Source organism: Piliocolobus tephrosceles, chromosome 13, assembly GCF_002776525.5.
Source record: "Piliocolobus tephrosceles isolate RC106 chromosome 13, ASM277652v3, whole genome shotgun sequence".
Taxonomy (NCBI): Eukaryota; Metazoa; Chordata; class Mammalia; order Primates; family Cercopithecidae; genus Piliocolobus; species Piliocolobus tephrosceles.
Window position 1 is genome coordinate 119169645 of NC_045446.1, and position 18055 is coordinate 119187699.

The 18055-nt window shown below is 54.6% G+C and overlaps 1 protein-coding gene and 1 long non-coding RNA gene across 2 annotated transcripts in view; one reads left to right on the forward strand and one right to left on the reverse strand.

Annotated features, from left to right (window-relative positions):
* ST14 (suppression of tumorigenicity 14) overlaps positions 1-18055 on the forward strand; it is a 51855-nt gene that overhangs the window by 29988 nt on the left and 3812 nt on the right. Inside the window, exons 5-16 of the mRNA XM_023185877.2 lie at positions 772-929; positions 1146-1181; positions 1470-1710; positions 5097-5236; positions 5587-5684; positions 8210-8319; positions 8433-8563; positions 9689-9793; positions 10158-10268; positions 10358-10471; positions 10797-10919; positions 11790-11976. Of these exons, the coding sequence (XP_023041645.1) occupies positions 772-929; positions 1146-1181; positions 1470-1710; positions 5097-5236; positions 5587-5684; positions 8210-8319; positions 8433-8563; positions 9689-9793; positions 10158-10268; positions 10358-10471; positions 10797-10919; positions 11790-11976 (1554 nt within the window). The remainder of the gene's footprint in view (positions 1-771; positions 930-1145; positions 1182-1469; positions 1711-5096; positions 5237-5586; positions 5685-8209; positions 8320-8432; positions 8564-9688; positions 9794-10157; positions 10269-10357; positions 10472-10796; positions 10920-11789; positions 11977-18055) is intronic.
* On the reverse strand, positions 12229-14488 carry LOC111522106. Its single transcript, XR_002725163.1, has 3 exons — positions 14391-14488; positions 12527-12667; positions 12229-12359 (listed from the first exon to the last, which is right to left on the reverse strand). It is a non-coding gene; the product is annotated as an uncharacterized LOC111522106 (long non-coding RNA).

Sequence of the window (18055 nt, forward strand, 5' to 3'; positions counted from 1 at the left end):
TGGCTGGGAGTATGATCGGGGTGCAGTGTATGGGGCAGAAAGCAGGAGATGGTGCTGCATGTCCTGGCCTGGAGAACCAAGGAGGGTCGTCGCCGTGTCCTCCTGTGCGTTACTTGGCAGCCTGACTCTTCTGCCCCACGGCAAAGGTGACTGCAGCTGTTGCTGTGATGAGCTGCCCAAAGGCCTGTGAAGTGCTTGGCATGATGCCAGGAATGGCTGTGATTCTTTGTTGTTTTTCCAAATTTGGGTTTGGGGGAGTTGGGGCGCTGAGGCAGGCTTCAATGAGTCCCCATATTTTCTGTGCTTGTACAGTTTTTCACGCATACTTTTGTAAAAAAATAGACTTTATTCTCAAACTGCTTTTTATTTTGCTAGTTCGTTTGAACCCTGGGGAATGCTGAGTGGCAGGTGGCATTCCTAGTTCCTTTCTCAGGTCAGAAAACAGGCTCAGGAAGGTGACACTCGGGGGTCCTTGCTTGTGGCCAAATTCCAGTGGGTTCCCCCCACCTCATTCCTACCCCTGAGCGGCCTCCAGAATTGGTCTGGTTGGGGATGAGACTGAGAGCAGCGGGCAAAGGGGCAAGTCCTCTTGCTTCGGGGTGGGAAGACGGGTGACACAAAAGAGGAGCTGGGGCAGGGCCTCTGCAGATGGAGGGCCCAGGTGGGCCCCCGCGGGTGGCCTGAGCGGCCCATGTGCCCTGGAGTCGCTCTAAGTGCACGTGGGGGCAATGGGGCCCAGAGCTCCGCCTCAGGCCCCCGCTCTCTCCCCAGCGAGGGCAGTGTCATCGCCTACTACTGGTCTGAGTTCAGTATCCCGCAGCACCTGGTGGAGGAGGCCGAGCGCGCCATGGCCGAGGAACGCGTAGTCATGCTGCCCCCGCGGGCGCGCTCCCTGAAGTCCTTTGTGGTCACCTCAGTGGTGGCTTTCCGTGAGTCCGAGGGCCAGGGGTGGGCATGGGACTGGCCAGCCTTCCAAGGAGTGGGGCTGGGCCCTGGACCATTGCAGGGGACCGGCACTCCCAGGGCCCAGTGCACCAGAGAGAAGATTACGTGCTGGCCGGGCACCTCCCTTTAGATAATAAGGAAGCAGGAATAAGGAAATGGATTGTATCAGGAAATTCTTTATTCTCCTTCTTATTCTTCAGCCACTGACCCCAAAACCGTACAGAGGACCCAGGACAGTAAGTATCGTGCCCACCTCCTCCTCTGGGTGGGGAAGAGCGGGGATGTGGCCAGATGCCCTTGAGCCAGTGGGGTCCCCAGTGCATGTCCCTCTGAATGAAGTATACTATGATGATCTTTCCAGGCCCTTCCTCTTCCAGGCCCTTCTGAGAAGCCCCTTTCCTGATTTCCTGAGGCCCAGGGCAGCCTGGGGCATCTCAAAGGGGCCAGGCCCACGGGGTCTCAGGTTCCTCCCCCAGCTCTGCCCAGTCCTGCCCCCACACACGCCCTTCTCGTCTCCTGCGCAGACAGCTGCAGCTTTGCCCTGCACGCCCGCGGTGTGGAGGTGATGCGCTTCACCACGCCCGGATTCCCTGACAGCCCCTACCCGGCTCATGCCCGCTGCCAGTGGGCCCTGCGGGGGGATGCCGACTCAGTGCTGAGCCTCACCTTCCACAGCTTTGACCTCGCGTCCTGTGATGAGCGCGGCAGCGACCTGGTGACGGTGTACAACACCCTGAGCCCCATGGAGCCCCACGCCCTGGTGCAGTGAGTACCCCGGGGGCCGGGTGGGGCTGTGGGAGCTTGGCAGCTGCCCCATGGGGGCCAGCTTCTTCAACGGATTGCAGCACAGGCCTGGGATACAGTTTACGACTCTTGGCCACAGGCCACTGCCAAACGTCCAGGCAGCAAGGTGCATGTGTGGTGTGATCCTCAGCTGGAGGTCCAGTGGAGTCTGGGAGGTGATTTTTCTCAGCCTTGGCAAGGCAGAGGAAGGCTCTGTGGTCCCCAGATACCAAATCCAGCCTGTGCAGGGTGCGCCCCCCTGAACTACCAGAAAGAAGGCTCTGCCCGCAGTTGTAAAATGTAGGCTTTGGTATTAAGCTATATGAAGGCCAACAGATCAGGAGATGACTGCCCTTGAAAAGACTATTTTGTTGGCGGGCATGGTAGCTCATGCCTATAATCTCAGCGCTTTGGGAGGCGGAGGTGGGAGGATCTCTTGAGGCCAGGAGTTTGAGACTAGCGTGGGCAACAAGACTCTGCCTCTATAAAAAATAAAAAGCTTAGCTGGGTGTGGTGGTGCATGCCTACTCAGGAGGCTGATGCAGGAGGATCTCCAACTCAGGAGGTCAAGGCTGCAGTGAGCTGTGATTGCACCACTGCACTCCAGCCCGAGCAACAGAGCAAGACCCTGTCTCAGGCTACACGAGGAAGCACTAGGTTGGTCAAGGGGTAACAGAAATGAGGGGGAAATGTAAGCAAGAGCCTTTATTATGGACTGGGCATGGTGGCTCATGCCTGTAAGCCCAGCACTTTGGGAGGCCAAGGCAGCTGGATCACTTGAGGTCAGGAGTTTGAGACCAGCCTGGCCAACCTGATGAAACCCCATCTCTACTAAAAATACAAAAATCAGCTGGGTGTGGTCTCTACTAAAAATACAAAAATCAGCTGGGTGTGATGGTGGGCACCTGTAATCCCAGCTACTCGGGAGGCCAAGGCAGGAGAATCACTTGAACCTGGGAGGCAGAGGTTGCAGTAAGCCAAGATCGCACCACTACACTCCAGCCTGGGCAACAGAGCCAGACTCTGTCTCAAAACAACAACAACAACAAAAAGAGCCTTTATATGGTTTACACAGAAAAGGCAAGACAAATCAGGGTGAGAGGTTTAGAATTGACTTGTTTGAATAATTTCAGTAGGCTCTGGGGCATAGGAGCTATTCCTAGTTCTCTGATACTTGGGTCTGGGGTGGTTAGGGCAAAGAATAGTGGCCCTGAGTGTGAGATCCTTTTGGAGGAGGTGGGACTGGGCCCTCCAGGGGTGGGTTTGTATAGGGAAGGTTTGCTTGCAGGTGAGTCCTTTCCTATCTCTAAGCGTTGGCCAGCCCTCCACAGTCAGCAGGGCCCCAGATGTCAAAGCACCTGCATTACAGAAAACGGAAAGGCATAGTTAATGCACCTGTGGGATACCCCACGTCAGGGTGGAGCGTACTGCGCAGAGGTGCTGTGCGTGGTGGGTGAGCTGCCTCTCCTGCACTCGCTGGGCCAGAGCCTTCTGTGGCTGACTATGGAAATGAGCTGGGTGGACATTTAATGATTAATAATGGGCTAAAATTCAGGCCAAGAATAATCTAGAACCATCTGCTGCCACAGCTTCGCAACCAGGACTTCTTTTCCATCTCTCTAATTTATTAATCATACAACAAAGAACTACATGGTCCCAGTGGGAAAAAGAAATTGACAAGCAAAAGGAAGACTAAAGTCACTCGTCATCTTACTGCCTAGAAATAACCACTGTTAATTCTTTTTCTTTGAGACAGAGTCTTGCTGTGTCGCCCAGGCTGGAGTGCAGTGGCAAGATCTCCGCTCACTGCAACCTCCACCTCCTGGGTTCAAGCAATTCTCCTGCCTCATCCTCCTGAGTAGCTGGGATTACAGGCATGCACCACCATGCTCAGTTAATTTTTTTTTGTATTTTTAGTAGAGATGGGGTTTCACCATGTTGGTCAGGTTGGTCTCGAACCCCTGACGTCAGGTGATCCGCCTGCCTTGGCCTCCCAAAGTGCTGGGATTACAGGCATGAGCCACAGCACCTGGCCAAATTTTTGATGTCTATTCTCCCAGCCTTTTTTGCTGTGTGTGTGTTAAGAAATAGGATTATCCCATGCATGCAGTTTCATTACCTGCTTTAACAAATGAAGTATATTATGATGCTCTTTCCAAATCAGTCACCCTGTCTCTCAGGGTTTTTATAAAGTTGCATTGTTTGGAAGGCGAGGACACAATCAGGATGATATGGTTGTGAGCAGTGTGGGCTCTGGAGCTTGAATGCCTGAGTTTCAATTCTAAGCCTGCCACTTATTAACCATGGGATGTTGGGTAGGTGACTGAAGATCTCTGAGTCTCAGTTTCCTCAGCTCTGAGACAGGGATAACAGTATCTACTTCACAGACCTGTTATGAAGATTGTGAGTTAACAGATTGAAGAGCACCGAGAACCATGCCAGGCAGGTTCCTCTTTTTTTTCTTTCTTTTTTTTTTTTTTTTTTTTGAGTGTCCTGGTTGCCCAGGCTGGAGTGCAGTGGCACAATCATAGCTCACTGCAACCTTGAGTTCCTGAGGCTCTGGCCTCGCCCCTGAGTAGCTGGGACTACAGGCAAGCGCCACCATGCCCAGCTAGCTTTTTTGATTATGGAGATGAGGTGTCCCTCTGTTACCCAGGCTGGTCTGAAACTCCTGGCCTCAAGGAATTCTCCTGCCTTGCGGCCTCCCAATATTCAGGGATTATAGGCCCGACCTTGGCATGTTCTTGATAGATGGTGGTTGTTACCACTGCTATTGTTCTGATTGAACCCACAGCTTATGTAGTAAATCCTCTGTTGTGGGCATGTATCATGTCTATGGTGTTGCTTTTTTTTTTTTTTTTTCCCAAGATGGAGTTTCGCTCTGTCACCCAGGCTGGAGTGCAGTGGTGCTGCCTTGGCTCATTGCAACCTCCGCCTCCTGGGTTCCGGCGATTCTTCTGCCTCAGTCTCCTGAGGAGCTGGGATTACAGGCATGCGTCACGACACGTGGCTAATTTTTGTATTTTTAGTAGAGACGGGGTTTCACCGTGTTGGCCAGGCTGGTCTTGATCTCCTGACCCCAGGTGATCCATCCACCTCGGCCTCCAGGTATGAGCCACTGCGCCCGGCTGGGTGTTGCTCTTTTAAACAAAGGTGAACCGTTTATCACTAACTCCTTCCATCAGTGATTGTGTGGGGGAGGGACTTACCTGAATGAAGGTCTTTGTGACTCCATTCTTAGCCCTCTGTGGATGGGGCCAGAGTTAGGGATGGGGTCCTCGGGCACCTCTGCCTGGCAGCCTGGTTTGGGCGTGTGAGAAGCTTGGGTTCTGTCGGCTCTTCCTAATGCCCACCCTCTGCCCCCACAGGTTGTGTGGCACCTACCCTCCCTCCTACAACCTGACCTTCCTCTCCTCCCAGAACGTCCTGCTCATCACACTGATAACCAACACGGAGCGGCGGCATCCCGGCTTTGAGGCCACCTTCTTCCAGCTGCCTAAGAGGAGCAGTAAGGAAGGGCAGGGCAGGGCGGAACTGCCTGTGGGCCGCAGAGAAGGGGAAGGCCTTAGTGGGGGTGACTGAGCTTAGGAGGCCACAGGCTGGACCCTGTGGCTGGGGAACTGGCCTAGGTCAGCAGCAGAGGCTGAAACTTGAGCCAAAGGCATCTGGCCGACCGCCTGGGTCAGGAGCCCTCCTCAAGCTACAGCAGCCGACACCCGGCCTTCCTGGCTGCGCACTTGCTGTGCAGCATCCAGGCATCCAGGAGGCAGCTCCAGGCCTCAGGCTGCAGAGTCCTTGCCTGCCTGCTTGGCTGGGCAGGTTCCTGATCCTCTTGTTTTCTCCCATCTTTCCTCTCAGGGTGTGGAGGCCACTTACGTAAAGCCCAGGGGACATTCAACAGCCCCTACTACCCGGGCCACTACCCACCCAACATTGACTGCACATGGAACATTGAGGTAGGAACTATGGGGTATGTGAACATGTGTGTGTGTGCGTGTGAGCATGTATATGCACATGTGTATGTCTCGCTGTGTGTATGTGTGCATACATGTGTGTGCATGTGTTTGCATATGTGTACATGTGTGTGCGTGTGTGCGCGCGCGTGTGTGTACGTGTGTGCGTGTGTGTGCGTGCGTGTGTGTGCGCGTGTGCGTGTGTGTGCGTGTGTGCAGATGTGTACGTGTGTGCGTGTGCGTGTTTGCAGATGTGTACATGTGTGCGCGTGTGTGCATGCGTGTGTGTGCGTGTGCGTGTGTGTGTGCGTGTGCGTGCGTGTTTGCAGATGTGTACATGTGCGTGTGTGCATGTGCGTGCGTGTGCGTGTGTGTGCAGATGTGTACATGTGTGTGCGTGTGCGCGCGTGTGGTGCGTGCGTGTGCGCGCGTGTGTGTGCGTGTGTGCGTGTGTGTTTGCAGATGTGTACATGTGTGCGTGTGTGCGTGTGCGTGTGTGTGTGCGTGTCTTTGCAGATGTGTACATGTGTGTGTGCGTGTGTGTGGGTGTGTGTGTGTGCGTGTGTGTATGTGGGTGTGTGTGTGTGCGTGTGTGCATGCGTGTGTGTGCGTGTGCGTGCGTGTGCGTGTTTGCAGATGTGTACATGTGCGTGTGTGCATGTGCGTGCGTGTGCGTGTGTGTGCGTGTGCAGATGTGTACATTGTGCGTGTGCGCGCGTGTGGTGCGTGCGTGTGCGCGCGTGTGTGTGCGTGTGTTTGCAGGTGTGTGCGTGTGTGCGCGTGTGTGTGCGTGTGTGCGTGTGTGTTTGCAGATGTGTACATGTGTGCGTGTGTGCGTGTGCGTGTGTGTGTGTGTGTTTGCAGATGTGTATGTGTGTGCGTGTGTGTGCGTGTGTGTATGTGGGTGTGTGTGTGTGCGTGTGTGTATGTGGGTGTGTGTGTGTGCGTGTGTGTATGTGGGTGTGTGTGTGCGTGTGTGTATGGGTGTGTGTGTGCGTGTGTGTATGTGGGTGTGTGTGTGCGTGTGTGTGTGTGTGGGTGTGTGTGCGTGTGTGAGAGAGAGAGAGGGGTGGATGGCAAATGAGGGAGACAGAAGAAAGGGAAGAGGAGATCCTTTATTAACCCCAAAGAGGCAGCCAAATGTGGTGACTCACACCTGTAATCCCCGCACTTTGGGAGACCAAGGCGGGAGGATCACTTGAGGCTAGGAATTCAAGATGAGCCTGGGCAACATAGTGAGACCTCATCTTAAAAAAAAAAAAATACAAAAATTAGCCAGGCGTGGTGGTGCAGGCCTGTGGTCCCAGCTACTCAGGAGGCCGAGATGGGCGGATGGTTTAAAGCCAGGAGTTAAAGGCTGCAGTGAGCTATGACAGTGCCATTGCACTCCAGCCTGGGCCACAGTGAGACCCTGTCTCAAAAACAGCAAAACCAAATAAACGAATCCCACAGAGACCATGTGTCTGGGGGTCAGGTCTTCCCCCGCAGTGTCGGGCAGACCCAGACTCTTATCCTAGCTCCTTGTCAGGTGACAGAACGACCTGGGCAGTGGCTGAAGGTCCGTGGGCCTCAGCTTGCCCCCAGGTGAAGTGAGGGTGATAGTGCCTGGGTCTCAGAGGTGCCGTCAGGAGGAAATCAAAGAAGGTGTGTGAGAGAAGAGAGTCACCAGTCTGTGCCGCTCACGCCATCCCAGCCCGAGCTGCCTCCCTTTCCTTTCTTTAAAAGTGTCAGGAGGGCCGGGCGTGGTGGCTCATGCCTGTAATCCCAGCGCTTTGGGAGGCCAGGCAAGTGGATCACAAAGTCAGGAGTTCAAGACCAGCTTGGGCAACATGGTGAAACCCTGTCTGTACTAAAAATACAACAATTAGCCGGGTGTGGGGGCCCGTGCCTGTAGTCCCAGCTGCTCCGGAGGCTGAGGCAGGAAAATCGCTTTAACCTTCTGCTTCTGGGAGCCGGAAGTTGTGGTGAGCCGAGATCTGGCCACTACACTCCAGCCTGGGCGACAGAGCGAGACTTCGTCTCAGAAAAAAAAAAAAAAAAGAAAAGAAAAGAGGCCAGGTGTAGTGGCTGGCGCCTGTAATCCCAGTACTTTGGGAGGCCAAGGCAGGCAGATCACCTGAGGTCAGGAGTTTGAGACCAGCCTGACCAACATGGTGAAACCCCATCTCTACTAAAAATACAAAAAAAATTATCTGGGCGTTGTGGCATGTGCCTGTAATCCCAGAGGCTGGGGAGGCTGAGGCAGGAGAATCGCTTGAACCCAGGAGGTGGAGGTTGCAGTGCGCTGAGATGTTGCCACTGCACTCCAGCCTGGGCGACAGAGTGAGACTCCATCTCATAAAATACAAAAACAAAAACAAAACAAAAACGAAAACAAACAAACAAAAAATGCTGGGAGAACTTTCCAGCCTGTCTTGGTGATGGAAGGCAAACCATCTCTCCCGGTCCATGCCGCCTCCCTTTGACGTCCTCAGATTCAGGGAGGAGGGAGGGAAGCCACGGATTCCCAGCAGCCTCTCTTCCCTCAGGTACCCAACAACCAGCACGTGAAGGTGCGCTTCAAATTCTTCTACCTGCTGGAGCCTGGCGTGCCTACGGGCACCTGCCCCAAGGACTACGTGGAGATCAATGGCGAGAAGTGAGTCCCCGGGGGTATGGGGGCTGCCTGGCCCATGCTGCAGGGGGAGGGGTCCCACCAGCCCCCCCACTCCCAGCTGTCCCTCCTCATCTTGTGCCCCGCCTCCGCTCCAGGTACTGCGGAGAGAGGTCCCAGTTCGTCGTCACCAGCAACAGCAACAAGATCACAGTTCGCTTCCACTCGGATCAGTCCTACAGCGACACCGGGTTCTTAGCTGAATACCTCTCCTACGACTCCAATGACCGTGAGTGAACGTTGTTGGGAGGAGGGCAGCCTGCTCCGCATGTTCTGTCTACCCTGCATCTCGTTAGCATCATGCTTTGCTGATTCTAAGATGCTGGAGAACGTAAGAGCATCTCACTCCTCCCGTACCTTTGCGAGGAAAACACGCTACCTTTGATGCATCAATTAAAGCAGGCTGGCTGTGAGCGCTGGTGCACACTGTGCCCTTTCCTTCTGGGTCACAGTCCCAGCATGAGGTACCTGCGGCTGGAGACGCCCTCATCTGAGCTCCCCCGCCATCTGTCCCTCAGGCCTACCTTCACGGTGACTCTGATCATCTTGCCTCTGTGGCCTGTTAGCACCGTTAGGTTCATAGGGTAATTGTGAGACACATGAGGAAGCACCGTTGGCTCTGTGAGCAGCGGTTCTTCCACATACACAATGTGTTTTTATTTCAACCCTGCAACATAGAATAACCTTGGGAAGACATTTAACTATGCTTAGGAATCCAAATTTGAGGTAAAATTCAAGGGCCTAGCTCATCGCCAAAAGTACACTCAGATAAACCAACACCTTTGATCTAAACACTTAGATCTGCGACTGAATTGTACCTGTGCTGAGGCGGTGACAATGGCCTCCTTACAACATTGTCATCTGCAAAGTGGTCAGATGCCTCCTGATTTCAGAAACATTGAAATATGGAAAATGTTTAGAGTGAAGGAAGCGCGATGCCGCACTGCATTTGGACAGGACATACCGCATGCATCGGCGACCTGCTGAGCCTCACAGGCGGGGCCTGGCCCTCCGGGTCCCCAGGCAGCCCGGCACACAGGGCAGGGCAGGGCCTGCGACCAGCCGGCCTCTCTGCAGGGCACCCGGGGCTTCCTGGGCTTTGATCCTCAGTGGTGGGGAGAGACCCTGCCAGCCCAGGTTGGGGTCTGTGGCCAGCCCCCTTCCCACACTAGCTGCAGGTGCAGGAACCCCTTTGTCATACCTTGATGGGCCTGGGCAACCCCTGCCCTGGGCCACAGCACCCACCCTGCTCCTTTGTGTTTGTGGCTGGGAGGTTGGCCCGAGGGAGGGAGCCGGGAGCCAGTGGAGGGAGGTGGGTGGGTGCTGGGGGCCTCAGGCCTGCATGTGCCCGCAGCGTGCCCGGGGCAGTTCACGTGCCGCACGGGGCGGTGTATCCGGAAGGAGATGCGCTGTGATGGCTGGGCCGACTGCACCGACTACAGTGATGAGCTCAACTGCAGTGAGTCAGGCTGGGAGCCCCGGTCTCCTCACCCTCCTTCCCCACCCTGCCTGCGTCCCATGGCCCTGCTGGCTGACTGCCGAGGCAGAAAGGCTGGAGGTGGTGGGAGTTTTTGCTCTTGGCCCTGTGTAGAGACCTCTGGCCTCCCTCCCCACCCTGCCATAGGGAGATCTTGGCCTCTGTGGGGCAGGTGGTGGGTGTCTCGGAAGTGCTGAGGTCAGCTTGGCAGCTGGTGGAGCAGGGCCACTTGGGTCTCTCCGCAGATCGGAAAGCGGTCCCCAGGTAGCTCTGATCGCCTGGGCATCCTGGGGAAGCAGTGGGTGATGAGGGCCTCACGGCCGACCCTCCCCTTAACCCGCTCCAGGTTGCGACGCCACCCACCAGTTCACATGCAAGAACAAGTTCTGCAAGCCCCTCTTCTGGGTCTGCGACAGTGTGAACGACTGCGGAGACAACAGCGACGAAGAGGGGTGCAGTGAGTGCTGGGAAGGGGCGGCCTGGGCGGGCAGGTGGGCGGGGCAGCTCACGGTGGCTCCTGGTGGCTGAGTCCTGGTGCCTCTCCAGGTTGTCCCACCCAGACCTTCAGGTGTTCCAATGGAAAGTGCCTCTCCAAGAGCCAGCAGTGCGATGGGAAGGACGACTGTGGGGACGGGTCCGACGAGGCCTCCTGCGCCAAAGGTGAGGCCCGCCCTGCCCACCTTCCTGCTGGGGGCCTCGCCCCTGGAGGAGGCTGCCCTGAGCACACGCACGCACAGGATGCCCCGAGTTTAATGAACACAGACCACCTGTGGGTGAAGTGTGATGAGAAAGGGCTCTGGTGCGGGGAGAATTTTCCGGAAGGTGGAGAACCTGTAGCAGGGCTGGGAGGCCAGTGGGCGTGGGTGGGGCAGGCCTGGGTGAGGGGTAAGGTGCAGGGGCCATGAGGCGCCGTTGGTGGTTTCTGGCTTCTGGTCAGATGCTGCAGAGGAACTGATCCCCTCCCTGTGTCCTCCTCCTTGAACAGTGAACGTCGTCACTTGTACCAAACACACCTACCGCTGCCTCAACGGGCTCTGCTTGAGCAAGGGCAACCCCGAGTGTGACGGGAAGACGGACTGTAGCGACGGCTCAGATGAGAAGGACTGCGGTGAGCAAGGCATCTGAGTACGGTTGTGCAGGTCGTTCACTGTGTGAGGTGCCCACCAGAGGGCGCACCTGGAGGCGCAATCCCGCCAGCACCTCTCTTAGCAGCTCTGTGCTTGCGTCTCCTGGAGGAAAGGATAGCCTTGCCAGTTGTCATGAAGGCACCACCCCATGGGCTGGCTCTGGTCTTGGAGAAAGGCCCGTACAGCCAGCATCTCAGGGCTTCTGTAGCATGGCGAGGTCGTGGCTGCAGTGCGTTGCTGGCCCCTGCTGTGTAGACACAGCTGTAGGGGAGTAGCCTGGAGAAGAGCAGCCTAGCTCACCCAAGCCCAAGGCAGGGCCTCACCCTTGCCCGCCCATACTTTAATTTGCAGTCTCCGTGTTTCAGAAGCGTTGGCTGGCCACAGATCAGATTTGAGCACAGCTGCAGCTATTCTGTGACCTCACATCAGTGGTTCATTCGTCCCTCTGAGAGCTGTGTCCCTCAGCATTCAAAGATGCTTCTCCCTGCTCCACGCCGCCCCCTCTCCTGTGACGCCCCAAATAACGTCAAATCAGGCAGATGACACCCAAATCAAAGTGAAGCCGAGCAGCCAGCCTCCGGAGGCCCTCGCTGCATTTATGAGGGAGGGGGAGGTGGGAAGACGCGGGTTTGAATTTGGGAGCGGGGAGAAGGAGGGGCATGGCAGAAGGGAGTCTGTGAAGCTCAAAGATAGTTTTGGGGGTCCCTCATGCCCTGGCCACTCCAGCAGTGCTGTGCACACCAAAAGCTGGCTTCCCCACACAGGGTTTCCTGGCACCCACGCATATCTCCTTGGGGTTCGATGTCCCCACCTTGACTTGCTGTCCTCTGGTTCTCTGCCCCCCTCTGCAGACTGTGGGCTGCGGTCATTCACCAGACAGGCTCGTGTTGTTGGGGGCACAGATGCGGATGAGGGCGAGTGGCCCTGGCAGGTGAGCCTGCATGCGCTGGGCCAGGGCCACGTCTGCGGTGCTTCCCTCATCTCTCCCAACTGGCTGGTCTCCGCCGCGCACTGCTACATCGATGACAGAGGATTCAGGTGGGTCTCTGGGTGGGCAGCAGGGAGCCTCCTTACTGGCCGCTTGCATCTGGGAGTCATGCCAGGGTGGGTTGGCATCAAGGAAGGGCATTGGAGGGATTGGCACATGTGTTAGTCCATTCTTGAGCTGCTCTAAAGAAATACCTGAGACTGGGTCATTTATAAAGAAAAGAGGTTTATTTGGCCCATGGTTCTGCAGGCTGTATAGGAAGCGTGGTGCCAGCCTCTGCTTCTGGTGAGGGTCACAGGGAGCTTCCATCCATGGCAGAAGGTGAAGGGGGAGCAGGCACATCACATGGCGAGAGCGGGAGCAAGAGAGAGCAGGAGGAGGTCCCAGACTCTTAAGCAGCCAGCCTCGTGTGAACTCAGAGCTCACCCATCACCTTCGGGAGGGCACCAAAACATTCAGGAGGGATCCGTGACCAAGACACCTCCCACCGTGCCCACCTCCAACACTGGGGATCCCATTTCAACCTGGGCAGCAAGCGTCCAAACCAAATGAGCAGATATCCCAGGACGGGGCTTAATAACAGTAACAATAAAAACTCACTGGATTCAGTGCCCACTGGCAGCCAGGTGCTGTCTCTGTGCCTCTCCTAAGACCCCCAGCAAGTTAGGCAGGTCGATTGTCTCCTCATTGTACAGAAAGTAAGGTTCAGAGAAGTCGAGATGTTTGCTCGAGGTGGCACAGCTGTTAAGTGGCAGAGCCAGACTTGAGCACAGGGCTTGGGTGATGGAGACAGACAGCAAAAGCCTGTGGGGAGTGGACCCAGCTCCATGGTCCCCAGCTTCGCTGGGTGCTTGACATGTAGCTTTGTCCAGCCTGAGACAATCCCTTGTCTCATTCTGTCACACCCAACTTCACCCAGAGCAGGGATGATTTTTTTTTTTGGAGTAATGTGAGCTTAAGAATTCTGTGTGTGTGTCTGTGTGTGTGTGTGAGTCAGAGTCTCACTGTGTCACCCAGGCTGAAGTTCAGTGGTGCAAATCATAGCTCACTGCAGTCTCGAACCCCTGGGCTTGAGCAATCCTCCTGCCTCAGCCTCCCAAGTAGCTGGGACTACAGGCATATGCCACCATGCCCAGCTAGTTTAAAATTTTTGTAGAGACAGAGCCTTGCTAAATGCTAAGCCTGGCCTCCAGCTCCTAGGCTGAAGTGATCCTCCCATGTTGGCCTCCCAAAGTGCTGGCATTACAGATGTGAGCCACCATGCCTGGGTCAACCACTGCTCTCTGAGGTTGGCTTCTGTGCCTCTTTGACATGCCCCATTCTTTCCTTTTTTGAGCCACGTCCTTGCTTTCTGGCACTATGAGGTACAATAGGCTCATCTTGTGTGTCCCCAGCCCAGCCCTAGGACCAGCCATTTCTCCAAGGAGGCCTTTACTGGGGATGGTATTTAGAGACCAAAGTCCAGCTGCTTAGTGTGTTCATTGTCACCATGGTGTCATGTCCAGGCCCCGTCAGCAGGTGGAGCTAGGAAATGGCTGGGTGCATACTAAGAACACCGCTGTTGTCCTGCACTGCTTCCTCCTTTCCTTTGCTTCATTGCTTCCTTTCTCATTTCCTTCTCCTTCATCCTGTGTTGATCGATCATCAGTCATGCTTCTGCCAATGTGTAGTGCAATTAATATTCAACACCCATGGTTATTATTGACACTAGAGAGAACGTGAATAGGACTTGGTCCCTGCAGATTGTGCGCCACAGACTTGTGAGGGTAGGGACAAGACATGACACACACGTGCAGTAAGTGCTGTGCCAGGGCTGTGTCCAGGCTCCCTTGGGCCCAGCATGTAGAGTTTAGAATTTTAAACCCATATGCCTGAGGGACTGGGGAGGGCGACTGTTGGGAACACTCAACATGGGTGTCTGAACTGAGGGTTGAAGGTGAGGGTGTTTGTCAGCTGGACCAGGTGGCTCAGACCTTCCAGACAAAGGGAGTGTCGTATGCAGAGGCATGGAGGTGTGAGGTGTGCAGGGGCCTGGTGTCACGGGACCCTGAGCACATGACTAAGTCATCATGCATTCATCGGGCACTGCCGGGAGGCGGCATCACGTTGCGGTTAAATGCACAGGCTGCCTAGGTTCCAACTGTGGTCTACAACATATTAGCTATATGATCTTTGGCAAGTTGCTCTCTTTGTGCCTTCCTCATCTTAAAAAGGGTGACCCTACCTTGCAGGGCTGTTTCAGGGATAAAACAGCTTACTGTGTCAACATCGAGAAGAGTGTTTGGGACATCAGAAGTTCCACCTGAGCACTCGCGATTCCCAGCTGCATTCCAGCCCCTGGGGTCACCATGGGGGGTATCAGTGGCTGCATCTTCACAGCCAGTCTCTCAGCTGCTGGTTGACGTGCATGCCTTAAACATGAGAGGCTGAGTCTGCTGATACAATCAAACACTGTCAGACTTACCCATTGGCTGAGTTTGCAGAGAGGGCTTCATGAAAGCGGGGTCTTGAGCTGAGGTCGCCGGGTGAACAGGGAGGGCTTGGAGGAGGGAGGTGGAAACCTGCAGGCACAGGGCAAAGAGCTGGATGGGGGTGTCCATGCCGGGTATTGGGATCATGAGGAGTTGAGCCAGAGGGACGAGGATGGCTCTCCCCTCTCCCCCATCCCATGATAACCTTTCAGCTACATCCTTGCCTCCTGGGCATTCCCGAAACCTTTCTACTCTCTTCTGTTTGCACTGCCACCACCTTGCTCGTCCTAGCTCACTGTCGCCTGGGCAGCTGCAGCACCTCTCCCCATCCCCTTCCTTCCCTCTCAGGACTCTGTCTGCACCACTCGAGCCCAGCGCGATCTTCCCAACATCTGGTCACCCCAGTCTGTTGCTCAACGCCCGCCACGGCTTGCAGTACAAAGCAGGAACCCCTTCATGACCGACACGGCCATGTTATCTGGCTCTTGCCCGTCCGGCCGGCCTCAGGCTCCAGTGCAGTCCTCACGCCTTCCCCATGCTCAGTGTGAGGGCTTCCTGAACATGCTTTGCTCTCTTTTTTTTTTTTTTTTTGAGAGCGAATTTCACTTTTGTTGCCCAAGCTGGAGTGCAATGGTGCGATCTCCTCTTACTGCAACCTCCGCCTCCCGGGTTCAGGCGATTCTCCTGCCTCACCCTCCTGAGTAGCTGGGATTACAGGCATGCGCCACCACGCTCGGCTAATTTTTTGTACTTTTAGTAGAAACGGGATTTCACCATGTTAGCCAAACTAGTCTTGAAATCCTGACCGCAGGTGATCTGCCTGCCTTGGCCTCCCAAAGTGCTGGGATTACAGGTGTGAGCCACTGTGCCCGGCTACCTTTGTTCTCTTTAAACTTGTGGCATTCTCCACCGCTTCAGGCCGTAGCTGGCCAGGCCTATGTGATGTCGAGGCTTGGTTCATAACTCACTTCATTTCCGGACTCCCAGCCCATCCTCTTCCACAGCTTTCTACCCAGTCCTCTGTGGAACCCTTCGTGTCATGTTGTAATGGGTGGTTTTCATCTCTCTCCGTGTACACGGTGGACCTGAAGCCTGGGGCATAGATTGCATCACAGATGCCCGGGGATTGTTGAGGGAATGAGCTGATGCAGGGGTGAGTGTGTGGCTGGATGTGAGTAGGCTGGGAAACCATCAGAAAGGCCAGGTCAGTTGATGCAGGGGTGAGTATGTGGCTGGATATGAGCAGGCTGGGAAACCATCAGAAAGGTCAGGTCAATTAACGGTGAACGCAGAAGGCCTGGGTGGGTCCCAAGGCCTCACCTGGCAGCTCTTGGGAATCCTTTTAGGCTGTGGAATGGGACAAAAAGGATCTCACAAAAGCAGCTTTTGGGAAGTCATTATCTGGTGGCAACAGATTACAGTGAAGCGAGATCGGGCCTAGCCCAGGTTGGAAAACTGAGCTTCGGCCTAGGCCTGTGATTCTATAGAGAGTTGGCTGTAAAAAAGGCCAGAATGGGGCCAGGCACAGTGGCTCACGCCTATAATCCCAGCACTTTGGGAAGCCAAGGCGGGCGGATCACCTGAGGTCAGGAGTTCGAGACTAGCCTGACCAACATGGTGAAACCCCATTTCTACTAAAAATACAAAAATTAGCCAGGCATGGTGGCAGGTGCCTGTAGTCCCAGCTACTTGGGGGTGGCTGAGGTGGGAGAATTACTTGAGCCTGGGAGGTGGAGGTTGCAGTGCACCAAGATCATGCCACTACACTCCAGCCTGGGCAACACAGTAAGACTCCATCTCAAAAAAAAAAAGAAAGGAAAGCCAGAAGGAGATGGACGCCGGGGCAGCGAGAGTGGACCAGGGCTCAGGCAGGCATGGGGAGAGATGTGGAGGCGGAGGCTCGGTTTAGTGCTCCAGGGTCGGGGAGGTGCCCTGGCTGGGTGGTTCAGTAACCTTTTGACTTTCCTGAGAGGTGAGGGAAAATGAAGCGGGTCTTCACACCTTTCTCTTGTCACACCCATTTTCTATTTTAGATATGTATTTTTCCAGTGTTTTATTTTGAAATTTTTCAAACCTACAAAAATGTTGTAAATACAATGAATGAAAAAAAGGACTAGTACAGTGAACACTTTTTTTTTCTTTTTTTTGAGACAGAGTCTCGCTCTGTCCCCAGGCTAGAGTGCAGTGGCCAGATCTCAGCTCACTGCAACCTCCACCTCCTGGGTTCAAGCAATTTTCCTGCCTCAGTCTCCGGAGTAGCTGGGACTACAGGTGTGTGCCACCACGCCTGGCTAATTTTTTGTACTTTTAGTGGAGACAGGGTTTCACCATGCTGGCCAGGCTGGTCTCGAACTTCTGACCTCATGATTCTCCTGTCTCGGCCTCCCAAAGTGCTGGGATTACAGGCGTGAGCCACCGCGCCTGGCCATACAGGCAACCCTCTTATACCTTTGATCTACATTCAGTGATTGAGTTAATCACGTTTGCTTTCTCTCTGTTTGCACCTGCGTGTATTTTTCCGAACCATTTCCCAGCTGGGGGCAGCCATCGTGAGGCTTCCCACCAGGTGCCTCGGCCTGTGTCTCCAAGAACGAGGACGCTGGCCCACTGAGACATGGTGGCATTGCTTTGTGCTGCGAGCTGACGTACGCATCATAAATATCCTCCAGTCGTGCCCATCGTGGTCGCCTTTAGAGGTTTTTTTTCTTTTTTGAGACACACTCTTTCGCCCAGTCTGGAGTGCAGTGGCGCAATCCAAGCTCACTGCAGCCTCCACCTCCCAGGTTCAGGTGATTCTCCTGCCTCAGCCTCCTGAGTAGCTGGGATTACAGGCACCTGCCACCACGCCCGGCTAATTTTTGTATTTTTAGTAGAGATGGGGTTTCACCATGTTGACCAGGCTAGTCTCGAACTCCTGACCTTGTGCTCCTCTCGCTTGGAGCTCCCAAAGTGCTGGGATTACAGGCATGAGCCACTGCGCCTGGCCTTCTTCGGAGCTTTTAAAAAAAAGTTCTAGGATGCAGTCAAGGGTCATGCCTTATATTTAGTCATTAGTTTTCTTTAATCTCATTTTAATCAAGAACAGTTTCTCTATGCCTTTTATTTTTTGTTTTTTTATGGCATTGACATTTTTGAAAAGTCCGGGCCAGTTATCTTACAGGATGCCTCTCAATTTGGGTTTTCCTGACTGTGTTTTCATGGCTGGGTTAGGAAGCAGTGCATGGGTGGTGCTGTACGCTTCTCAGGGAGAGCATGATCCCCCGTGACAGCGGCTGGCTGGGAGAGGAGCCTGAGCACCTGGCTTGGGGAGCCCAGCAGATTTTGCCATCATAAAGGAGCTTCCACCTTGGTTGTGAATACACCATCGCGGGTGATCAGCATGAGTGTCTTGTTCTCCAGCCATATTTTACCCGGCGTCTCAGTGTCCGTTGGTGATTCTCACATTTGTTGATTATTACTGTGGCAGGTGAGAATGTGGTTCCTTCTTGTACTGTTTCTTCAGCATTTAGGAGCTGGTCATTTTTCCTTTCTTCCTTCCTTCCTTTTCTTTCTTCCTTTCTTTCTCTTTCTTTCTTTCTCTTTCTCTCTCTTTCTTTTCCTTCCTTCCTTCCTTCCTTCCTTCCTTCCTTCCTTCCTTCCTCCCTCCCTCCCTCCCTCC